Source organism: Eptesicus fuscus, chromosome 6 (genome assembly GCF_027574615.1).
Source record: "Eptesicus fuscus isolate TK198812 chromosome 6, DD_ASM_mEF_20220401, whole genome shotgun sequence".
In the NCBI taxonomy this organism is placed as follows: Eukaryota; Metazoa; Chordata; class Mammalia; order Chiroptera; family Vespertilionidae; genus Eptesicus; species Eptesicus fuscus.
In genome coordinates, this window is record NC_072478.1 from 80,629,807 (window position 1) to 80,652,508 (window position 22,702).

Sequence of the window (22,702 nt, forward strand, 5' to 3'; positions counted from 1 at the left end):
CAGCTATGTCAGTGTTAACTCCTAGATATAAAGATTTCATTCTTGTTACATGCATTCTGAGAATCCCAAATACAACCTAGAAAATGCTACAAGAATGACTTTCTGCTGGAAAGTCACAGGTCTGGAGAGCTCAGAGGTCTAAATAATTCCAAGGACCTGATGGTATACTTTGCTCTAGGCCTTGGTTTTCCTAATTTGTGAATCCTTTCCCCATTTCATGATGAGGGACAGTTCTTTCTCTGCCTGCTTGGAGAGAAGGATAGTCATTTTCCCTTCCTAACAAATTATAAAATATAAAATATATAGTTGGGAACCAACTTAAGTCTTTCCATGTTGAATTCTACTCTTAGGCCCAGTTTCAGGGGATATACATGCCTTGAGTGCAATGGAGGTCTCACTTTTTAATCCATCCAGCAGTGGCTGGAAACGTTCCACCTCATCCATCTCAGCTCTTTCTGTCATGGCTTCCAAAACCCTTTCATTCCTGCCCAGGAGAAAAGAAAGGGAGAGAATTGCCCAGGTGCTCTGACACAGACACGCATAGCAAGTAGATTATGCAGGGACACAGATCAGTTAGGAAACAGAACATTACCAGTGTTCTGGGTTTCTCACGTTATTCTCCTCATCATCTAGAACAAGAGCCAGAATTTGCTGAAAGCTAAGGATAATCTCTTCAGAAAAATGTACCTTAAAACCCATCCCTAGACTCCTATCTATAAATACCAAATTAAGACCCCTGTTCTATGGAATATAAATTGGTACAACTTTTGGAGGGGCATTTAATATCAATTTTGAATGCACATAACATTTGCCCTACTTGTAGAAATCTATCGAACATAAATGAATAAATGTAAAAGAATAGATGTACAACAGGGGTGGGGGACCTTTTTTCTGCCAAGGGCCATTTGAATATTTATAATATCATTCTCGGGCTATACAAAATCATCAACTTAAAAATTAGCCTGCTATTTTGGTCAAACATTTAATTAACTCACCCCTAATGCCTTGGCAGCACCAGACTAAATGATTTCACAGGCCTTATACGGCCCGCTGGACATTCCCCACCCCTGATGTACGAGGATGCTCATTATAGAATCATTTGCAACAGTAAAAATTCTTATCACCTAGAGCAAGAGCCAGGTATGCTTTAAAAATGGAAAAATTGTTAAATAAATTATGCAACATACAGAATATGGAATGCTAAATAGCCAGGAGAGATATCAATAAATGTTGACATAAAAGAATGTCTAAAATATCCTGTTAAATAAAAAGAAACAAGCTGAAAAAAATTAATGGAAAAGATAGATACAGAGACAGTAAAGCATCAAACAGACTGTCAAATTACAGGGGGAAGGTTAGGGAGAGGTGGGGGAGATAAGAGATCAATCAAAGGACTTGTATGCATGCATATAAGCATAACCAATGGATGCAAAACTCTGGGGGGTGAGGGCATATATGGGAGTGGGGTGGGGGTGGCAATGGTAAGATATGTACACATATAATACCTTAATAAAACATTTGAAAAAAAATTAATGGTATGATTTAGCTTTTGTTAAACATCTCCACAAAAAATAAAAATCTATATTATACATGAAATTGGTTTTGTAGGCAAAAGCCATTTTTTCTTAGTTCTAGAATACCATCTTTTGGAGTGGTATAAGATATCTTAGAATCTAGGAAATGCAATATATTTTTCTGTGCTAGAAAAAGATATATGAGACAGTACCAAGTCATTAACAGTGGTTATCTCTGCAGAATAGGATTTGCCAAAGGCATAAGGTTGGTAAATTTTACTTTATATATTTCTGTGTTGTTTGGACTTTAAAAAGTAATATTGTGTTGCTTCTGATTTTTTTTTTTTTAATGGAAAAAGAAACCCTTGTCCCTAGACAATATAGATGGAGATATGGGAGCTATCTGACTATAACCAGTGGTACATTCAGGATAGCCGCATCACCTAACAACTTTCCTTAAATATTAAGATTCACAGTGTTCATGTCTGAGAAAAAAATACATATTTAAAACCAAGTGGCCACCCAAGCAACTCAATTTTCCTCTACACTAGGGAAGATGGTAAAAAATAGAATGGAGAAGAGAAATAATTCGTCACATACATGTCCTCTGGCTGTGGTAGGATACAAAGAGCAGAAAGCAGCTTAGCTGCATCAATCATCATGTTGGGAACAGCAGGATCCATGGCTCTGACCAGCAGCAGGATTCCTTCTTCTGTCTCTAACATGGTCTTGATTCCAAACTGGCAGGACAAAAACAGAGAAGGGAGGTTTAAAGATGACAGCATCTAACACAGGACACATTTAGGAGTCATTATGGTATTTCCCTCCAAAATTCATATATTGAAGTTTTAACTCCCAGTTACAAGGTCATATAAGAATAGGGTGGAGTCCTAAATCCAATGACTTGTCCTTATAAAAAAGGGAAATGTGGACATAAACATGCACACAAGGAGAATGCCATGTGACCATGAAGGCAGAGGTTGGGGAGATGCATCTACAAGTCGAGGAATGCCAGATACTGCCAGGAAGCCACTAGAAGCTGGGAGAAAGGCAGGGAACGTACTCTCCCTCACAGCCTTCAGAAGGAACCAACGCTGCCAACACCTTGATCTTGGACTTCTAGTCTCCAAAACTGTGAGACAATAAATTTCTGTTGTTTAAGACACCCTATTTGAAGTACTTTGACACAGCAAACTAATATAGGGGTAGAATACTTTCCCCAATGGAGTCAAACAGAAATTAGCATGGCAAAGTAATTTTCTAGTAGATTCACAACAGACTTCTATGTCTTCCAAGAGTTAAAATCTTGGATTTTTATGTTTCTTTTTAATGCCCCCCAACCCAATGGAATAAGTTAATTATAACAAAATTAAATAGTGAGGAAGACAGATTTGTACTCAGGAACAAATAACCATGGGCTCCCTGGTTTTAAATACAAAACAAAGGAAAGGAAGGGAAAGAAGGGAAGGAAGGGAGGGAGGGGGAGAGAGAGAGAGAGAGAGAGAGAGAGAGAGAGATTGATTTTAACAGTATGACTGTCTGGAGAAACAAATCCAAACATAAATCTTTAAAAAACAATAATTATGTCAGGAAATTCAAGAATTAACAAAAGAAAACTATAAAAAGAAAAAAAAATGACCCTACTCCAGTGATGGGCAACCTTTTGAGCTTGGTGTGTCAAACTTCGCCAAAAAACTGAGCATAACTCGGGTAGTGTGTCACTTTGAGGAAAAAACATTATTTTGCAAATGTTTCATCCTCAGGAGCAGCAAATATAGTCATCAGAAATGGCTACGCGTGTCAGTGCTAACACGCGTGTCATAGGTTCGCCATCACTGCCTACTCTCTGAAACACATTACAACTGGGGGGAAAAGGTCCAAAGAAGCATATATATGTGGCAATCAAAAGTCATAATAATAAAAGGGAAAGCTAGAAATATTGAACTTCATATTCCTAAGTCCTTTTTGGAGTTTGCCAATAGAAGAGAAAGAATAGGGGTCATGATGGGGTTGGAATGGGGAAAAATCTCACCTTGTTGTTCATAAAAGCTTTCAAGCAGCGAATGATCTCATGCTTGTTACGGCTATCATAGCTCCTGCATGTAGAAAACATAATCACTGAAGTCCCCTTATTCTATACCCCTCTCCCATTTGACTTTTCAGTCTTGCAAACAAGGGTCTAAGGAACATCCCCAACTAGTATCTGAGTAAATTCTAGCCCATGGCACTTTGCTGTGAAACACTGGCAAAAGCAGGCAGCTGAAGAGGGATCCCCACAATCAAAGACCTCTGGTTAATCCTCTCGAAATCCAAGATTTACTATTAAATTAAAATCTTCCCATTAATTCCCTCTAGGCTGCTAAGTACTAAATTCTATCAGGATAATATTCCATCTATTACTACTTGAAGTCTGTATTCAGGAGGTACAGGCCTGTGTCTTGTTTTGGAAAGATTCCAGGAAGTAAAGAAGTTGCTTTGGGTCAGGCTGGCTTCAAGGAAAATTAAGATAATCCAAGGTGTCCCTAGGATTACTCTAACCCTGATGACTGTGATAAAGCTCGTTCTGAACTGATGAAGTGCACTTTAAGACTTCCAGATTAGATATGACCCAGATCAGATCACAGGGGAGCTCTAGACTAAATCAGACCCTATTTCCAGATGAGATAAGAACCTAGGCTGAGAGACTCATAATCTTATGTGGTATATATCCTGTGTTATTCACCAGGAAATTTAAGTTCCTCCTTCCTTTCCTGTATCTATAATCATCATTCTTCCTCTAGTCACCCCTACGATAAACCCCATTCTCAGCTAACAGCATATTCCCCTAGTCCAGTGGTCGGCAAACTCATTAGTCAACAGAGCCAAATATCAACAGTACGACGATTGAAATTTCTTTTGAGAGCCAAATTTTTTATACTTACAACTTCTTCTAACGCCACTTCTTCAAAATAAACTCGCCCAGGCCGTGGTATTTTGTAGAAGAGCCACACTCAAGAGGCCAAAGAGCCTCATGTGGCTCGCGAGCCGCAGTTTGCCGACCACAGCCCTAGTCCATAACTTTACATTTAACTGCTATTTTCTCCTTTAAAGAAAATAGCCAAGTCCCCTACAACTCTCTACCTAGAAGATGTCAAAACTTGGAAGTCCTTACCCAGCAGTCTCCTCTTTCTCATCATGGAGTCGTTTAAGGATGTCCAGCAAGGAGGCCAGGCCCTCAGCACCAAATGTTTGCACCCAGCTGTAAGGAACAGTCAAAGACAATGCAATATTAAATCACATCAATAAATTCATCTGTACAAAAGCAAAGTTTATTCTGGCAACTCCTTACTCCCTATCTAGAACATTTTCATACTTCCCTGACTATTGATCATCAGTCCCCACCAGTGAACTCTAACCCTGAGCTCTTACTCCTGATACCACCTCAAAAATCTCACCTGACAGGGTTGTTGTTGAGGGAGACACGAAGGGACTCCAGGCAACTGAGCAGAGACATATCCCGCAAGCCTGACCTCAACTCCTGAATGTACATCATGGGAGACCGAGAGCTCTCCTTTTGGCTCATGCCCTAGACAGGAGCATAGAGAGAGATTAGTAAACCCTGGACCCAGTCATAAACTGTATTAGTGTTAGTCAATACAGTTTAAATAATATCAAGGCAGATACCCATCATACATACCACCAAACTATGTGAGACTCAGAATTTCCCATCCCATTCCCCATATACATACACTTCATGAAAATTGAACCAGACAAAAAGTATGTGAGAATGATAACTTAAGTGAAAGTACAAAACAAGCAGGCTTTTATAATAGAATGAAACAGAACTGGTAAAGACATAAAATGTTCCAGGAAATTGGCAAAACAAACAGGTCCAAGATAAGGGCAAAGTGTGTCATGGGGTACCTGCCCCAGAACTCACAGCCTTGGAGGTGTGCAAGTATTGGGACACCATCTCCCTCTTGATAATAATGTCCTTCTCTCTCAAAGGCTGCTGTTTCTCCTCATTCAGGTTCATATCCACCTAGTAAAGGAAAAAGGGAAAAAACAAAATTGCCTTAACTTCCTTACAAGTTTTCAGTGTTTAATATTTTATATACTTAGTGAAGAGTTGAACACATTAAATGCTTATTGAATAAATAAATTTTCCTGATCCCTAGAGATCTCAGCATTTACAGATGATGAACATTCCTCAGGGACAGATGTGGTTAATATTTTAGTATAAATCCTTGTAGACATTTTTATACATACTAGAGGCCCGATGCATGAAATTTGTGCAAGGGGCTCAGCCCCCACCGCCACTGTGGTGCTGCAAAAGCTGCCTCTGCCTTAGCCCCTGCCAGCCTCAGCGGCCACCTCAGCTCACAGCCCTAGCTTCGTCCGAAAGGTTGTCCGGAAGGAGTCTGGTCTAATTAGCATATTACACTTTTATTATTATAGATACACTTAACATTTTCCTAATAAAAATGGACTCAATATTAAATGAAAATTTTATTTGTACTATACTGAACGAAAAGCACACTTTTTTTTTGCACTTAGGATGGACTTCAATAATCTCTTCAGACTGAAGTACTGAGTAACTGACATCATTCAAACAACAGCAAAATCGACACCAGCCAATTCTGCAGCACTCTAGAGCCTAAACACCCATTATCCCCACTTCACACAGTCCACTGGAAACTGTGAAAAAGCCCCTCAGCAGACATAGCCTGCAGTGTGTTATGAGGGAAAGGCTCTACTTGAGCCTATGACATGTATAACCATGTGTTTGAGCCCAGCATCTCAGTGAGCACAAGTTTAACCCTAAAAAGTCCAGAATATTATTTGAAATGAGACAAACACAGGGGAACAATGGATATAATCTATTTTTTCTTGGTGTGTTTGTGTGTGTGTGAAGGGGGGGTCACTGCTCCCAAATAGTAGTATTAATTTGACATTGTCTGATTCAATTCCTGGTGCTTTTTCTCTCATTTTACAGCTAAATTGAACACAGAAGTTGCCAACTAATGGCCTTCACATTGAATTAGACCCAAAAATAAAGTATGTTTTGCTTGGCTAGCCCAACATTTTAACTTTGGGAAACTTCAAATAAAAATATGGATTTCTAGCATCAAGGGATGTAATCACCAAATTTCAGATTGTGGGAGAAACTCTACAAGTCAAACTATTTCTATAGAAAAACCTATAGATTAAATGAAACTTAAGGGGATATTAGGTACAATGGACCCTATATGGAATTGTGATTTGAATTAAAAAAGTATTTTTTAAATGATCTAATTGGGGAATTCTGGATGTTAGCTATGATATTTTATGCTATTGAAGAATTATTGTGGTGGGTTTATTATTATAAATTTCTAGCTTCTTCTGAAAAATAGAACATCTGCCACTACTGGACCAGTATTCCTAACTGGAATGCTACAAAACCTATAGGAACTAACAAAAATGTCAAAAGTCTTTCTTCATTTTATCACAGTCCTCATTATCATCTTCTATCTAGCCTGTTTAACTTATTTATGCTACTTCCCTGGCCCTAAAGACATCTAAATTTGTAATCCAGCAAGGAGAATGTCTCAACAGATCACACTCAGACTCTTAATGTACTTGGATCCCTAAGAGATGAAAAGCTTCAGTGAAAAATAATAATAGTACTGGCTGAGTATTTACTATACACCAGGTCCTATCTTAAGGATTTTAAGCTCATGCTTTTAATTAAGTGAGGCCTGCACTAGTCTCTATTTGAATCTGAGATCATATATCCAGGCATTATACGAGTCTTATGAAATCTTAAAAGCACGTACTCAAAACTTTCCAAGACTTATCACTAATGTACATTCATTAGTGTCCTTCCCACTCAGTGTTCCTCACTAAGAACAGCAAAGTAAGCCACTTCCATGTATACGTCATTACTTAACTGACTTCAGTCAAAGGCTTTAAAGGTGTTAGTGATTATAGCATCAGAATTCTCTTTCTAGATTCACCATTAAATAGAAGACCTTGGGCAAATGATGCCTTTCCATTCCTCAGTTTCTTCTTTGTACAGAGTTCACTGTGAATGTTTCAACACTTTATCTACTCTGGCTAACCCAAAGTCTCTATACTACCACATGAATTGATCCACTCCCCTATGTCTTTGTGGCTAAAGTGTTGCTGGGCAGAAAGACATTAACAAGGTGGTCAATGATCAGACATTTCCAAGCCTAACTCATAGATTCAAATCTTATATACTGGTACTTATATATTTAGTCCCTTCATTAATGGGACTGTTATTAAGAAGTTCCCTGTTAAGCCTGGAATTCTTTGTAATTAAGAAATAGTTAGAGGGAATGTGCACAAAAAAGGCCCACTATGCCCAAATTCATTATCAAAAAGAAACAACATTTTGGGGTGGGAAACTTACCAGCATCTGTTCAAAAAGTATTAAAACTTGCTCATCTGAAATATCTTGCAATGACTGTGCTGTGGGATCATCCCCGTATGATGAATTTCTATGAGCAGAATTGGGCTTTTCCTTCTCCTTCTTAATTCTCATGCTGGTAAATCTCTCCAGCTGAGAAAGAGAAAAAAGTATTAGCAGCGATCCATTATCACATACACATTAAATAGCCTCTTCTACACACGATTCCTCTGGTTTGTGGTTAGTCCAAGATTCTTCTGGTATTAAAAAAACAGTCTTCTTCATATCTAATATCTAATTTAGTATACTGACTCTGTACTCTCATCTTTACACAAAAACAAAAGGACTGGAGTATTAAGATTTGGGAACCTCTCTAAAAAGAGAAAACTTTGTTCTTGAGCTCCCCTGCCATTTCTAGTAGCACAGAACTAAAAGCATTTCATGTACTGAGCTATCTCAATAAAATGCCCTTTGTTTCCCTCTAGCTATCCAATAATAAATCTGGCCAAGCCCTCAGAGGATCTTTCCCTTTCAGAGGTAACCATGACCATAGATCAATGGTTCTCAACCTTTCTAATGCCGCGACCCTTTAATACAGCTCCTCATGTTGTGGTGACCCCCAACCATGAAATTATTTTCGTTGCTACTTCATAACTGTAATTTTGCTACTGTTAATGAATCATAATGTAAATATCTGTGTTTTCCGATGGTCTTAGACTCTAAAGCAGCGGTTCTCAACCTGTGGGTCGCAACCCACAGGTTGAGAACCGCTAGCAGGGTCGCCTAAGACCATCGGAAAACACAGATATTTACATTACGACTCATAACAGTAGCAAAATTACAGTTATGAAGTAGCAACGAAAATAATTTCATGGTTGGGGGTCACCACAACATGAAGAACTGTATTAAAGGGTCGCGGCATTAGAAAGGTTGAGAACCACTGCCATAGATTTTAATAGATGTAAGTCACAGAGAATAAATGAGCCTTAAAACAGGAGTGGGGAATGTTCAGCCTGCAGGCCATATAAAGCCCTCGAAATAATTTGGTCTGACCCCGCGTCAAGGCATTAGGGGTGAGTTAATTAAATGTCTGACCAAACACAGCAGGCTAATTTTTAAGTTGATAATTTTGTATGGTCCGAGAATGATGTTATAAATATTCATATGGCCCTTAGCAGAAAAAAGGTGCCCACCCCTGCCTTAAAACCAGAAACCATTCCTTTTTCTTTCTTCTGTACATGCCGTAGCACTTGTTTTATGTAGGCAGCAAAAGTTCAATACATATTCTTCAAAATCCCCTTGCAAAGAATACAATGTACTTCAGGCGTATATATGCCACCTTTCTGCCAACAAAATGCTCATGAACCATTCCTCAAACTTCAAGTAGAGTTGCTCAAATAAAAAAGTCACTGATAAGCTGCAGCTTGTCAGCTCTACCTGTTTAAAAATAATAGTAGCAAGTATCTGCAAGCATTATGGAGCTTCAAGTGATATGAGTGGCATCCAGACTGCAAATTCGCTTGGAGTTTAAGGAAAGTGAGCCCAGCCAGTGTGGGCCAGTGGTTGAGCATCGGACCCATGAACCAGGAGGTCATGGTCAGAGCACATGCCTGGGTTGTGGGCTCCATCCCTAGTAGGGGGTGTGCAGGAGGCAGGTGATTGATAAATTTCTCTTGTCACTGATGCTTCTATCTCTCTCTCTCCCTTACTCTCTGAAATCAATTATATATATATATATATATATATGAAAGAAAATAGTAACCTTGGAAGCCAATAAGTGTGCCAGGGAAACGCATGCAATGAGCCAAACACAGAGCAAAGAGTTAGGAAAACACTTTGGATGCTCTGAGAGCAGAACTTATACCACTTACAAGTTATAGAAAACCAAAGTTATAGTAACTGGTACATTGCAATGTAGAAAATGAGCTAAAACATGCGCATGCTGAATATTTCCTTACCTCATCTGCCATGAGTCGCTTCAGAGTCTAGGAAATGGGAAAAAGGAGGGAGAAGAGAGATCAGTGAAATGCCAGGAAACTTCCCAAATACCAGATGAGTTGGGAGAAAAAAGAAGAAAAAATTCCTTGAAAGGATCTAAGTGACTTCCCCACAAGCTAAAAGATTTCTGCCCAACTATTCCTTAGCACGTTCTCTTAAGTAAGAGGCAAAAAGAATTTTAAGATCACTAACATATGGTTCATTGAAGAAAAAAGAAAGAGATGAAGACCTGAAAGGACTCTGAATCCAATAAACAATAAACCTATGAAACATGCACCATTTTATTGATAAACAAGGAAATGCAAACTAAAACTACAATGAGATATTGTTTTGCACTCACCAAGATTGGAAAAAAATTTCATGTCTGTCAGGTCACAGAGCAGCAGAAGCTCTCACACATTGTTGGTAATGTAAATTGCTATGGCCACTTTGGAAAATAGTATGGGCATTATCTAGTAAATTTAATATACTACACCTCAACATATTGATTTTTATATATCTACTCTGTAGAAACTTGCACATATATAGCAGGATGCACCACACCAACTCCATTCTCCATATTATATATTCAAGAGTAATCTTTCTAAAACGCCAAACTGTCCATGTTATTCCCCACTTAAAACCCTTCAATAGCTCCCCTCTGCCCTCACATCAAAATCCAAATTCCTTAGCAAGGCATATAACATTTCTGGATTCTTTCCCTCGACTCATCTAAACCCTCCACCTCAAACTCTTCTGGGCATCTTGAACCAGCCACAGGTTCCAAACAGATCATGCTGTCTCACCACCGACTTTCCCCAGGCTGCTGCTTCCCTCAGCCTACTGTGCCTTCCAGGCTAACTCCGAGATGCCCTACAGGATGACACCTCCTCTAACTGGACAGGTACTGTTCCTTGTGTTTCCATAGTAATAGGTACTTGTTTGTCACACAGCACTAGTAGAGGATTACAATTGTCTTTTGATTGTCTGCCTCCTCTATCTTTTTCCAAACTCAATTCCTTCAGGGCAGAGCCTGAGACTTAGTCATTAAATCTTCTATGAACAAATAACATAACCTGGGGCTGCTTGCCTAAAATAACAATCCCTGGAGAAGCCCTCAAATATATTCCTCCTCTTCACTGTATCAGTGAAGAAACTGAAGCTCAGACAGGTGGAGTAAATCATTGAGATCACATGATTAGGGGCAAGCTGGGTAGGAACTCCAGTCTCCAGATTCCAAAGCCCAAATCACTGTATTCCCCAAATTCTTCTGCCTTGTTCCATTTAATACCCACTAACTCTTGCCTTTAGATACAAAAGTAAACATATTTTCATAAGAAGGAAGATAATAGTTTCCCTTGGTGCATCATTAAAAACAGATTTAATTCTTTTAAAAAAGTATCTATGTTTCAGTTCTCAGTTTGAGTAAGGAGAGCAAAAGATGATCCATGCAGGATAAAAGCTGCATTTCCTCAACTAGTCCAAGAGAGGGCAGCAACTACCAGCAAAAAGAATCACAGGCTAAACAAAATTCTGTTTCAGAACTCCATATAACACCTGAACAGCAAGCCCTATTCAATTATCGAAATGGAACTTTCTGCTAGAGTATATTGAGGGTGTATGGTTTATTTATATAATATTGTGTATTTTCCTTAGAGATCCTATGTAAACTGGTTGCAAACAGTAAGTTTTAAAAAGTTGTGTCATTAGTTGTTTTGTGGATTCTCTGAGATACAAAACAAGAGGTTCCTAGATTATGAAAAGTAAAAAGAACTGCCTGGCCGGTGTGCTCAGTTGGTTGGGCATTGAAAGGTTGCTGGTTCAATTCCTGGTCAGGGTACAGGCCTGGGTTTCAGGCTTGATCCCCAGTGGGGGGCATGCAGGAGGTAGCCGGATCAATGTTTCACTCTCACACTGGTGTTTCTTTCTCTCTCCTTTTCTCTTTCTCTCAAAATCAATTTTTAAAAATCTTTTTTTTTTTAATAAAAAGCTTTTTAATAAGAACGCTAATCATTTCAACCTACCTCTAAATGCTTCCACTCTCACCACTGACCTTGTTGACTGTCAGTTCTCTTCTGCCCCCAAACCAACCCCGTAACTCTCCTAGCCTGTCTGCACTAAATACTTCATCTTCCTGTCCCTCCTACTGAGTTTTCCACTAAAACTTTTAACTACAAATATAGATACTAAAGGATATATAAACACTGAATAAAAATTTTTAATATCAAAAGCTGCTCACGCCGAAACCGGTTTGGCTCAGTGGATAGAGCGTCGGCCTGCAGACTCAAGGGTCCCAGGTTCGATTCAGGTCAAGGGCATGTACCTTGGTTGCGGGCACATCCCCAGTAGGGGGTGTGCAAGAGGCAGCTGATCGATGTTTCTCTCTCATCGATGTTTCTAACTCTCTATCCCTCTCTCTTCCTCTCGTAAAAAATCAATAAAATATATTTTTTTAAAAAAGCTGCTCATGAAAACAGATTAATAGGAACTTTCAGGTAAAAGATGGTACACTGAATCAAAACATTTAATTTTTCCCCTTCTTGAAACTCTTCTAAATATATAGAAAAGAAATTTTCAGAAAGAAAACAATGCTGGAAGGAAGGAGGCTACAAGGTTGGAAAGAATAAGAAAAGCCTAATTGTAACCAAATTTTGAAGCAGGGGAATAAATGGAAGGACTAGTGGTAAACCCATTACACCTAAGAAAGCCGAGTCCTGCCCTGGCTGAGTGGCTCGATTAGTTGAAGCATCATCCCATACACCAAAAGGGTGCAGGCTCAATTCTTGGTCAGGGCACATACCTAGGTTGTGGGTTCAATCCACAGTTGCAGTGCATATGGGAGGCAACTGATCAATGTTTCTCTCTTACACTGATGTTTTTCTCTCTCTTTCCCCTTTCCTCTCTCTCTACAAATCAATAGATATATCCTCAGGTGAGAATTAAAAACAAAACAAAAAAAACATGAATCCTAACCAGAAGTAGGAAAAGCCAATAAACAATCCAAAGTATACTTAAGAAACCACAAAAGGCTCACGAATTAGCGGCACCAGTTTTCTACAGAAATATGGGGTGGAGCGGGGACAGTAGGTTAAAAATAAGATTGGTTGAGAGCTGTTTAAGAAGCAGATCTGTAGATCTTCCTGCCCCTGCCCCCCACATGATATTGGGAGACTGTCCTCTGTTACTTCAGCAGAAGTCTGGAAGTTTATTCTTAGAAGAGATTAAAACAGAGGGTCTCTAGATTGGGGGATGCCAGGCATAGTTGTGGATAGGACCCTATATTAAAAAAAAAAAATAAGCTAATCTACGCATACTATGTACTAAGACACCCAGCACTTTCCCCCTTCTAGTTTCTCAAACTCCCAGCAGCAGGCTCTTACCCTTAAGGCAGAGGGTTGGAAGAGTCTTCTCTGGGGAACTGAAAAATGACCTAAAGTTACTGACATAGTCTAAGTAGGTCACCGTAGAGCTCTGTGGTCCAATATGGTAGCCACCAGCCACATGTCACTACTGAACACTTCTAATGTGGCTAGTGCGACTGAGGAAGGAATTTTTAATTTTTTAAATTTTAACAAAATTTAAATTTAAAAACTAGTAAGTTAATGTTAAATTTAAGTATATTCAGAACACCCTTAGTATGTGAATCTACTTTTCACTTGTAAATTTTATGAAATCTAAATACACATCAAGTATTTTTTTAAATTGATTTCAGAGAGGAAAGGCAAGGGAGAGAGAGAAATATCAACGATGAGAGAGAATCATCGATAGACTGCCTCCTGTACTTCTCCTTCTGAGTATCGAGCCTGTAACCCAGGCATGTGCCCTAATCGGGAATCAAACCGTGACCTCCAGGTTCATAGGTAAACACTCAACCACTGAGCCACACTGGCCAGGACCATCAAGTATTTTTTATGAAAATTTAGCATCCAAATTGAGATGTGCTATAAATGTAAAATGAACACTGGAATTCAATAACTTAATATAAGACACAGAATGTAAAATATCTCAATAGTCCCGGCTGGTGTTGCTAAGTGGTTAGAGAGTCAGGTACCATGCACGGAAGGGTTGCTGGTTTGATTCCTGGCCAAGGGCAGGTACCTGGGTTGGAGGTTCAATCCCTGGCCCCAGTCTGGGCACATGCAGGAGGCAACCAATCGATGTGTCTCACATTAATGTTTCTCTATCTCCCTCCCTTCTTCCATCCTTCCTTCCCTTCCTCCCTCCCTCCCACTCTCTCTAAAAATCAAGGGGAAAATATCTTAGGGTGAGGAATAACAAAACAAAAAATCTCAATAATTTATATATTTCCTACATATTGAAGTAATATTTTAGATATACCGAATTAAACAAATGATATTATTAAAATTAATCTCACATGTTTCTTTTCACTTTTTTTCTTTTTGCCTTTTCCTGTGGCTACTAGAAAATATATAATTACATATGTGACTCACTTTATATTTCTATTGGTCCAGGTTGTCTTACAGTAAAGCACACAGACAACAAGCCCTAGCCATCCAGACCTTCCAATCAGTTCTTTAGTCCCTCATTTTTAAATATTAGCAGACAAAACTCAGGATTATCAGACATTTGAGGAAAGCTACTAATATAAGAGGGAAAAGAAAAAAAAACAACTTATCATATAAATATTATACAAGGAGAAGAAAAAATTTAAAAAAGCATTAATATCCACAATAGAACACAATGCCATTTTAAAAAGAAACATTCACAATGGGGGGAAAAAAGGAGGTATATGTACTACTATATGTAATACTTTAAACAATAAAAAAATAATAAAAAGAAACATTCAGAGAAAAAAGAACCCTTGGAAGATGAAAATATGAGAACAGAAACTCAAGAGGAAGCCCAATAGAGGATAGGAAGAAAGAATTGAGGAATCTCCTTAAAAAGTAGAGCAAAAAAAATGGAAAAATGAGAAAAAAGATAAGAAAATTAGATCACTTTGGGAGGTACAATATCCAAATAATAGGAAAAAACAGAGGAGCAAATTATCAAGAAATAATTCAAGAATAGTTCCCAGTACTGAAGGATGAGCATCTAACACAAAGGACAAAAATAGATCACACAAAGGCATATCACGGTGACATTTCAAAACACTTGTAATACAAAGAAAATTTACAAGATTCGACAGAGAGGAAAAGTGATCATATACAAAGGAATCAGGCAAGCTTTGAATTTTTTTTTACAATAAACCAAAAGCTAGATGGCAATGGAACAAGGCCTTTAAAATCTGAAGAAAAATAATTTCCAACCTAGAATTCTATATACCCAACCAAACTATCAATCAAATGTGAGTTCAGAATAGACATTTTTAGATAGTTAAGCTTTCAAAAAATTTATCTCCATGTACCTCAGGAAGCTACTGTAGTATATGATCCACCAAAATGAGGGATCAACCCAAGAAAGTAGAAGACTTGAAATACAGGAAATAGGAGACCTAACACATGAAAGAAGTAAAGGGAATCCCTAGGACAAAGATTCCAGATTACTCTGTGCCAAAGAACACAATTAAAATGGTACCGACTGAGCCAGACCCTCAAAGACTGTCATCACCATCAATCACTTTTGTTCTGGCTTTTTAAACTGACAATACCTTCTGAGCCTGATCCAGATTCTTAGATTGTTCAAACCATATGGCCCACTCGTATCCTCAAAAGGGACCCTTTTAAAACACTCAGAAAATCTAAAGTTAGACTGTGACTCCAAGACAGTATTCAGTTTATCTTCTCCTGGGCACCTCCATCTAATAGTGCCAATATTGTCATTTACATAAAAAGTCTAGATTTTTTGCTTATTTACTCAATTTTTATAATAATCTTTCATTTCTATGCAAACAAATATTGATAGAAGGGGTAGGGCAACATTTATTCCACAGGAATTTTTTATTCAACAGAATTAATGAGTAAATAAATTTCTAAAAATCATTAGCTGGTACAAAAAAAGAGCTTAACAAAATTGAGTTTAATAAAATGAGCTTCATCTTCTCCAAAAGATTCTCAGTATTACCAAATCATATTTTATCAAATTATTCAAAGGTATACTGCATCAAAAGTAACAGCATCAAAAATAAATATACTTGGCTGGGTCTGCTCTGCAATAAGACCATCAATCAACATAAAAATAAAAAGCTGTACCCTTAACTTGACTTCCAGAGTAATTCAAGGCTCTGATTCAGTCACCACATCCTAATGTAATATGTGGCAAGATAAATCTTTTGCTTACCAATCTTCAGGAAATAAGAAACCTCCTAGATACTTTACAGTTTGGTTTCTTTAAGAAAATAAAAATTAAAACGTCAAAAGGTCCTAAGGTATGCCCTGTGAGGCCAAACTAATTAAAGTAAATGACTTAATGAGTTTTAAACACATTCTGATCAATTATCATATTAAATGCAAATGAACTATAAAACTTCCTTTCCATAAATGGATTTATTGCAGTGGTGTATCTATTAATACTTCAACTTTTAAAAAGTTGGTTCAGTGGATAGAGAGTCGGCCTTAGGGGGCCTGCAGGAGGTAGCCAATCAATGATTTTCTCTCATCATTAATGTTTCTATTTCTCTCTCCCTCTCCCTCTCTGAAATCAATAAAAATATATTAAAAAAGTGGGCCAATGGGACTAAACTTAGTCTTTTGAACAGAGGTTCCCTATGTTTGCCAAGTAACAGAATTAGACCTATTATAAACTCAAGGATATAAGAAAATTCATCCAAGGGACTGATTCATCTCTACCCAATTCCCTGAATCTTTAACTTTTCCCTCCAGTCAGAAAAAGGGCACAGAATTATCAGACATTTAAGGATGATCTCTTGGCACAGGATATTTATGTAACCAAACAAAGGTAATTAGGTAGTATCCTTAGCAGCAAAGAGGTTAGAAAGGATCTAATAAGAGGATATAATTAAACATTATTCTGAACAGAGTACACATTATATAGCAAAAAGTGTTTCTAACTCCTACCACAAGAACAGTTAATCATGGACAACAATCCCACAAGCCATGTGACTAGCACATGGGTAACAGAAACCTACAACTATAAGCCTGTATCTCAGCAGTTTCTAAGATTACGTTCAGGCTAACTTATACAGGATTTTGAGCTCCTGGCTAAGTGACTATCAAGAGAACACCCTGAATGAATGCCACCTGGCCCCTACTCTGATGATTCTGGGAGTCCACAGATCCCTGTATCTTATAATACCTACTAGAGACCCGGTGCACAAAATTCATGCACTTGGGGAAGCAGGGGTGGTCCCTCAGCCCAGCCTGCGCCTTCTCGCAGTCTGGGAGCTCTCTGGGGATGTCCGACTGACGGCTTAGGCCCGATCCCCACGGAGAGCGGGCCTAAGCCGTCAGTCAGACATCCTTAGTGCTGCCATGGAGGCGGGAGAGGCTCCCGCCACCGCCGCTGTGCTCACCAGCTGTGAGCCCAGCTTCTGGCTGAGCAGCGCTCCCCCTGTGGGAGCACACTGACCACCAGGGGCAGCTCCTGTGTTGACCGTCTTCCCCCTGGTGGTCAGTGCACGTCATAGCGACCGGTCGTTCCGCCGTTGGGCCGAAACCGGCTCTCTGACATCCCCCAAAGGGTTCTGGATTGTGAGAGGGTGCAGGCCAGGCCGAGGGACCCCACTGGTGCATGATTGGGGCTGGGGAGGGACACAGGAGATTGGCCAGCTGGGGAGGGACCCCGGGAGGGCTTCCAGGCATGTCCGGCCTGTCTCACTCAGTCCCAATCAGCTGGACCCCAGCAGCAAGCTAACCTACGGGTTGGAGCATTTGCCCCCTGGTGGTCAGTGCCTATCATAATGACTGGTCGACTGGTACTATCTGCCCCCCTGGTGGTCAGTGCACATCTAGCCACTCGTCGACCAGTCAACTGAATGGACCCAGTTGGTCAGTGCACGTCATAGCGAGCGGTTGAGCGGCCTTAGCATATCATTAGCATATTATGCTTTGATTGGTTGAACGGCCAACTGGACTACCGGACACTTAGCATATTAGGCTTTTATTATATAGGATAATCACAATGCAATTCAGTAACTGCCTCAGAATACTCAATTCCTACCTCTTGCTCTTCTGACACCCACCCTTGCTCCATGGGCTAACTCAGTCAGTGTAAGGGAAATGTTTAGTGTGGTAGGTAGAATTCTAAGATGTCTCCCAAGATTCCTAGCCTGATGTATTCACCCTGTATAATTATCAGGACTGAAAATATCATAGGATATCACTCTTATGAGTAGTTACTTGGCACAAATGACTTTTAAGAAAGGGAAAATTATCCATGTGGCCTGACCCAATCATATTGCACCCTTTAAATTGGGGGGAGAAGTTAGAGACACAAGGAGTTAGCAGTGTTCCACTCACTTCTGGCTTGAGTATGAATGGGGCCAAATGTCAAAGATTGCCGGCAGCTTCTAAGAGCTCAGAGCCAGCAAAGAAACAGGGACCTCAGCCCTATAACTTCTAGGAATTTCATCCTGCCAACAACCTGAATGAGCCTAGAAGCAAATTTCCCCCCAGCACCTGCAGATGAGAACTGGGTCAGCTAAAACCTTGATTTCAGCCCTGTGATACTGCAAACCCAGCCACGCTGTTCATGATGGACTTCTGACCAATGGAACTGTAAACTAATCAATGGATTTTGTTTTAAGGTGTTGATTTTGTCACATAACAGGAGGAAACTAATACATTAAGCCAAATGACAAAATCTAGAATTTATCTAGAACTCTGACTAACAGAAAAAGACCATGAGTCCTGTTTGGGTATGTGTGTTTTTTCCTGGCATCCTACAAAACTACAGATATGATTTTGAGCTAGTCACTTTAATTACACATTTATTAAAAAACAAAACCAGACACACCTCTTGAGATCATAAAATGGAATGGTGATATCTCATTCTGTAAAGGCAACTGTGCTGTTATTACTACAGAAAGACTTGTAAAATACACACCTGATGACTTAACTAGTTGACATTGCACTTCAAAAATATGGCAGGAAAAAAGCTATTCCTCATCTATAAATTATACACTTAACCATAGTCAATCATTTGGCAAAAAGAACTAAAGCACTTACTCAAGGCAGGCTCTAAGTATTTTATATCAGGCTAAAGGCCCAGTGCATGATTAAATCATGCACGTGTAGGGTCTCCTAGGCCTAACCTGCCATCCAGGCCATATCCACTGCCCTGCAAAGCCTAGCACGCTCCGTGACACTGCTGGCAGCCTGCTCCCCGCTTTTGATGGCAGGGGGTCCGTTGGTGCCAGAGCGGACACACAGCTCCCCGCTTTCGATCGCGGGGGAGCTGGGTGTCCGCTGGTGCACCAGGCCTTTCAAAAGCCTGGAGGCTTTTGGCCTGGTGCCGGAGCGGACAGACACCCAGCTTCCCAGCTTCCCCGCTTTCGCTTTCGATCGCGGGGGAGCTGGGTGTCTGTCCGCTGGTGCCGGAGCAGACACCCAGCTCCCCGCTTTTGATGGTTGGTGGCGGGATGTGGGCTCACTGCCCCAGAGGCCCCTTCTGTGCTGCAGCACAGCCATGGCGCAGACGCTGAGCTCGCGTCACCGGTGACGCGAGCTCAGTGTCCCATCGGCCCAATCGGCCACCCTGGCCACCCTGAGTCCCGCCCCCCCCATGCCTCCTGGCCAATAATGGGCATAGCGAAGGTATGGTCAATTTGCATATTACTCTATTATTAGGTAGGATGCTTCTTCAGACCATTTATTGTAACTGTTTCTGTAGACCATATTGTAAGTTGTTCAGGGGCAAAAACCCTGTCTTGTTCATTTGATATGCCCAACATTTAATAAGTATTTTTAAAATTAGCATCACTGTAGGTTTAGGAGCATCATCTTAAGCACAGTATATATTCATTCACTCATTACTTCATTCAAATTGAGCAAACTGAGGAAAAGTGTCAAGTCAAGGTTTATGACAGTACAGTATGATTGTCATAGACAGCTCAGGAAACTATCAGACCAAACCTTCAAAAGTAATGTCTTTCCCTATGAATGAGAGCAGGGGATCCTGATTGGTGTTTCAGCCCACATGACATATTTGTTAGCTGTCCTTGGGGAAAATAGTCAATCAAGGGACACACGTCACATAGTCTTCCACCTCCTTTGAAAAGCAATAAATCCTCAGTAAAGATACAGGTTCCATATGGTTAAAATGGAAAGTGTCACTGCAGCCAATGACAATTTTCCTTCAAATCCTAATCTACCTACCCAAGAAACACCAGGTAAGGTATCTGTCATTCAGAATCATACAGAACAGAGAGCAGGGTCTGGCTCTGATTCATTTATTTATTCTATCACAGGACTGACATTCAGTCCCTTAGGGTAGTGAGGCAACGGAAGGTCATAACATGGACTTGAATTCAATTTCCAATGATTCCTATTCGAGCTTTGCCACAAAGCATGCCACATTTCTACTAAAGTGCAGTAAAGGCAGGGTAAGCTTTTCTTTTTATCTACCACAGTTTTAGTCTTCCTATCTTTAGGACTATGCTGTCTCATAGGACTAGTGTAATTAGGACTAGAGAATCCTATCTAATAAAAGAGTAATATGCAGATTGACCATCACTCCAACACACAATATAGCTGCCCCCATGTGGTCAAAGATCCTGCCCCCATGTGGACACAAGATGGCCACCACAAGATGGCCAGCAGGGGAGGGCAGTTGGGAGGCACCCAGCCTGCAAGGGAGGGCAGTTGGAGGCGATCAACCCTGCAGGGAAGGGCAGTTAGGGGTGACCAGGCTGGCAGAGGAGGGAAGTTGGGGGCAAACAGGCTGGCAGGGGAGCAGTTAGGCATCAATCAGGCTGGCAGCGGAGTGGTTAGGGGGTGATCAGGCTGGCAGGCAGAAGCGGTTAGGGGCAATCAGGAAGGCAGGCAGGCGAGCAGTTGGGAGCCAGCAGTCCTGGATTGTGAGAGGGATGTCCCAACTGCCAGTGGGATCGGGCCTAAACGGGCAGTTGGACATCCCTTGAGGGGTCCCAGATTGGAGAGGGTACAGGCTGGGCTGAGGGACACCCCCCCCTCCGTGTACGAATTTCGTGCACTGGGCCTCTAGTTAATAATAAAATGGATATAAAGCACTTTGTGTTGCAAAGTGCTTTATAAAAGGCAAATAATACATGAGGATGAAACCAATGAAACTTGCTAGTCTCCCTTCAATTCCCATACCTTATACTAGTACAGAAGTCAATTAGAACTACAGAGAAGTAGTGTATACCTTCAAATGTACAGACATTCCCTTCCATTTTAAAGGAATGGCCCAAGAATGACATAGAATGGGTCAATATCTCATCTACCATTCACAGAGAAACAAAATAAATTCTGAACATCACTACTTATTGGTGTCATCATCCTAAATAGGCGTTGTGTAGAACTGAAGCAGTCACTTTACAAATGAAAATGAGTGTCAGAGGAAAGGAAGCCTAAGAGGGAAGCACAAAATGACAGGAAATATAAAGCTAATTTATATTAAGCTTTTTAAAAATATTGTCATATAAAGCTAATTTAACATTATAAAGTTAAGTGTGTTTAAGGGAAAGAAAACTGACGATTATCCAGCAGTCCCCAGGAATGGCGACAGCACACTCATATTCTCCATGATCACAAAGGGAAATGTGCTAAAGGAATAAGTCAGACTCGAGCAGTTCATTCATTTAGTTCCACCTGGCCTCAGCATCCCCATAGCTAAACTCAGTGTGGGAGAGTTAAACTGGTTAGAATTAACACAAGAGAAAACAAACAGAACACAGCAGAGGAAAATCTAAGATCTTCTATTCTTAAAGAGTTCTTTCAGTCTGTCTCTGCCTTCCAGAAGCAGTATCTTTTTCCTGATACCACCCAGGGAGCCCTGAAAAATTCCAAGCAGTGACACATATCAAGCACAAGTTAGAAATGCCATATAAAGAGCATTAGGTAACTATGATCCATTTCCTGTTTCAATAATTTACTTATAGATTTGAAATAATTTCCTCACAATTAAAAACAACAAACTCAATTTTCTACACAACTGTCTAAAACTACTTGTGAGAGTCTGTTTTCCAGTAAACTACACTTCTTGACTATAATTCAAATGAGGGGAAAACTATCCGAATATCAGGATTCAATCCTCTGAGAGGTCCAAAATATGTTTTAATACAGTAATCCTCTGATAGTCTAAGAAGGCAAGTCTCTTGCGGGAATGTTTTGCCTCTAGCTTAGCTCATCTTGAAGCCCTGGGACTGGCATAGCCTGCATCCTAGATAGCTGATAGCCTAGAGAAGGGAAGTCCGCTCAGGTTTCACTATTCCAGCTCAGCAGAACAGGTGGAAACCAGGCTGGGAACATTGCATTCTTCCTAGCCCATCCAAACAAACTGCCAGCCCCTTGTACTATGAAGCACTCATGCGTTGGACAAACAAGCTGCCAGTAGAGAAAGTGCTCAGATTCTGGAAGTCCTAGTTTCCTATCAAGAATCAAAAGTGTGGCAGACATGCCCATCTCCTTTGCTGTCAGGAAGGAGGTGCACATATATAATCTGTCATCTGTTGAAAGAACAGTAAGCAAAGCTTTCTTCCTTTCAAACATTCTAAGGTTCTGATGAAACTTTAGAGTACAGATATAGAAAGCAATAACTAATGTTAACCTATTTTTCCAAATTTCAACATATTTCTCAAGCTCCAAATACTGATACTTGTTCTTTACTTTCTTACTAAGCTTCTCTCTTTACTGCCTGAGTTTAGAGAAGATGGTGATTGTTCCTTTAAAAACGGGTGTTGTCCATTCATTTGGAAACAGTGACTCAGGAATGCTGTTTC

General features: G+C 40.1%; 1 protein-coding gene across 2 annotated transcripts in view; it reads right to left on the bottom strand.

Moving 5' to 3' along the window:
* DIAPH1 (diaphanous related formin 1) overlaps positions 1-22,702 on the bottom strand; it is an 87,934-nt gene that overhangs the window by 51,774 nt on the left and 13,458 nt on the right. The window contains exons 2-9 of one of the 2 annotated variants that reach the window (XM_054717977.1): positions 9,864-9,890; positions 7,909-8,058; positions 5,434-5,535; positions 4,949-5,079; positions 4,666-4,752; positions 3,547-3,610; positions 2,115-2,254; positions 376-484 (exon numbers count right to left, since the gene is read on the bottom strand). In XM_054717977.1, coding sequence (XP_054573952.1) covers positions 376-484; positions 2,115-2,254; positions 3,547-3,610; positions 4,666-4,752; positions 4,949-5,079; positions 5,434-5,535; positions 7,909-8,058; positions 9,864-9,890 — 810 coding nt within the window. The remainder of the gene's footprint in view (positions 1-375; positions 485-2,114; positions 2,255-3,546; positions 3,611-4,665; positions 4,753-4,948; positions 5,080-5,433; positions 5,536-7,908; positions 8,059-9,863; positions 9,891-22,702) is intronic. The other variant, XM_054717978.1, reaches the window with a different exon arrangement.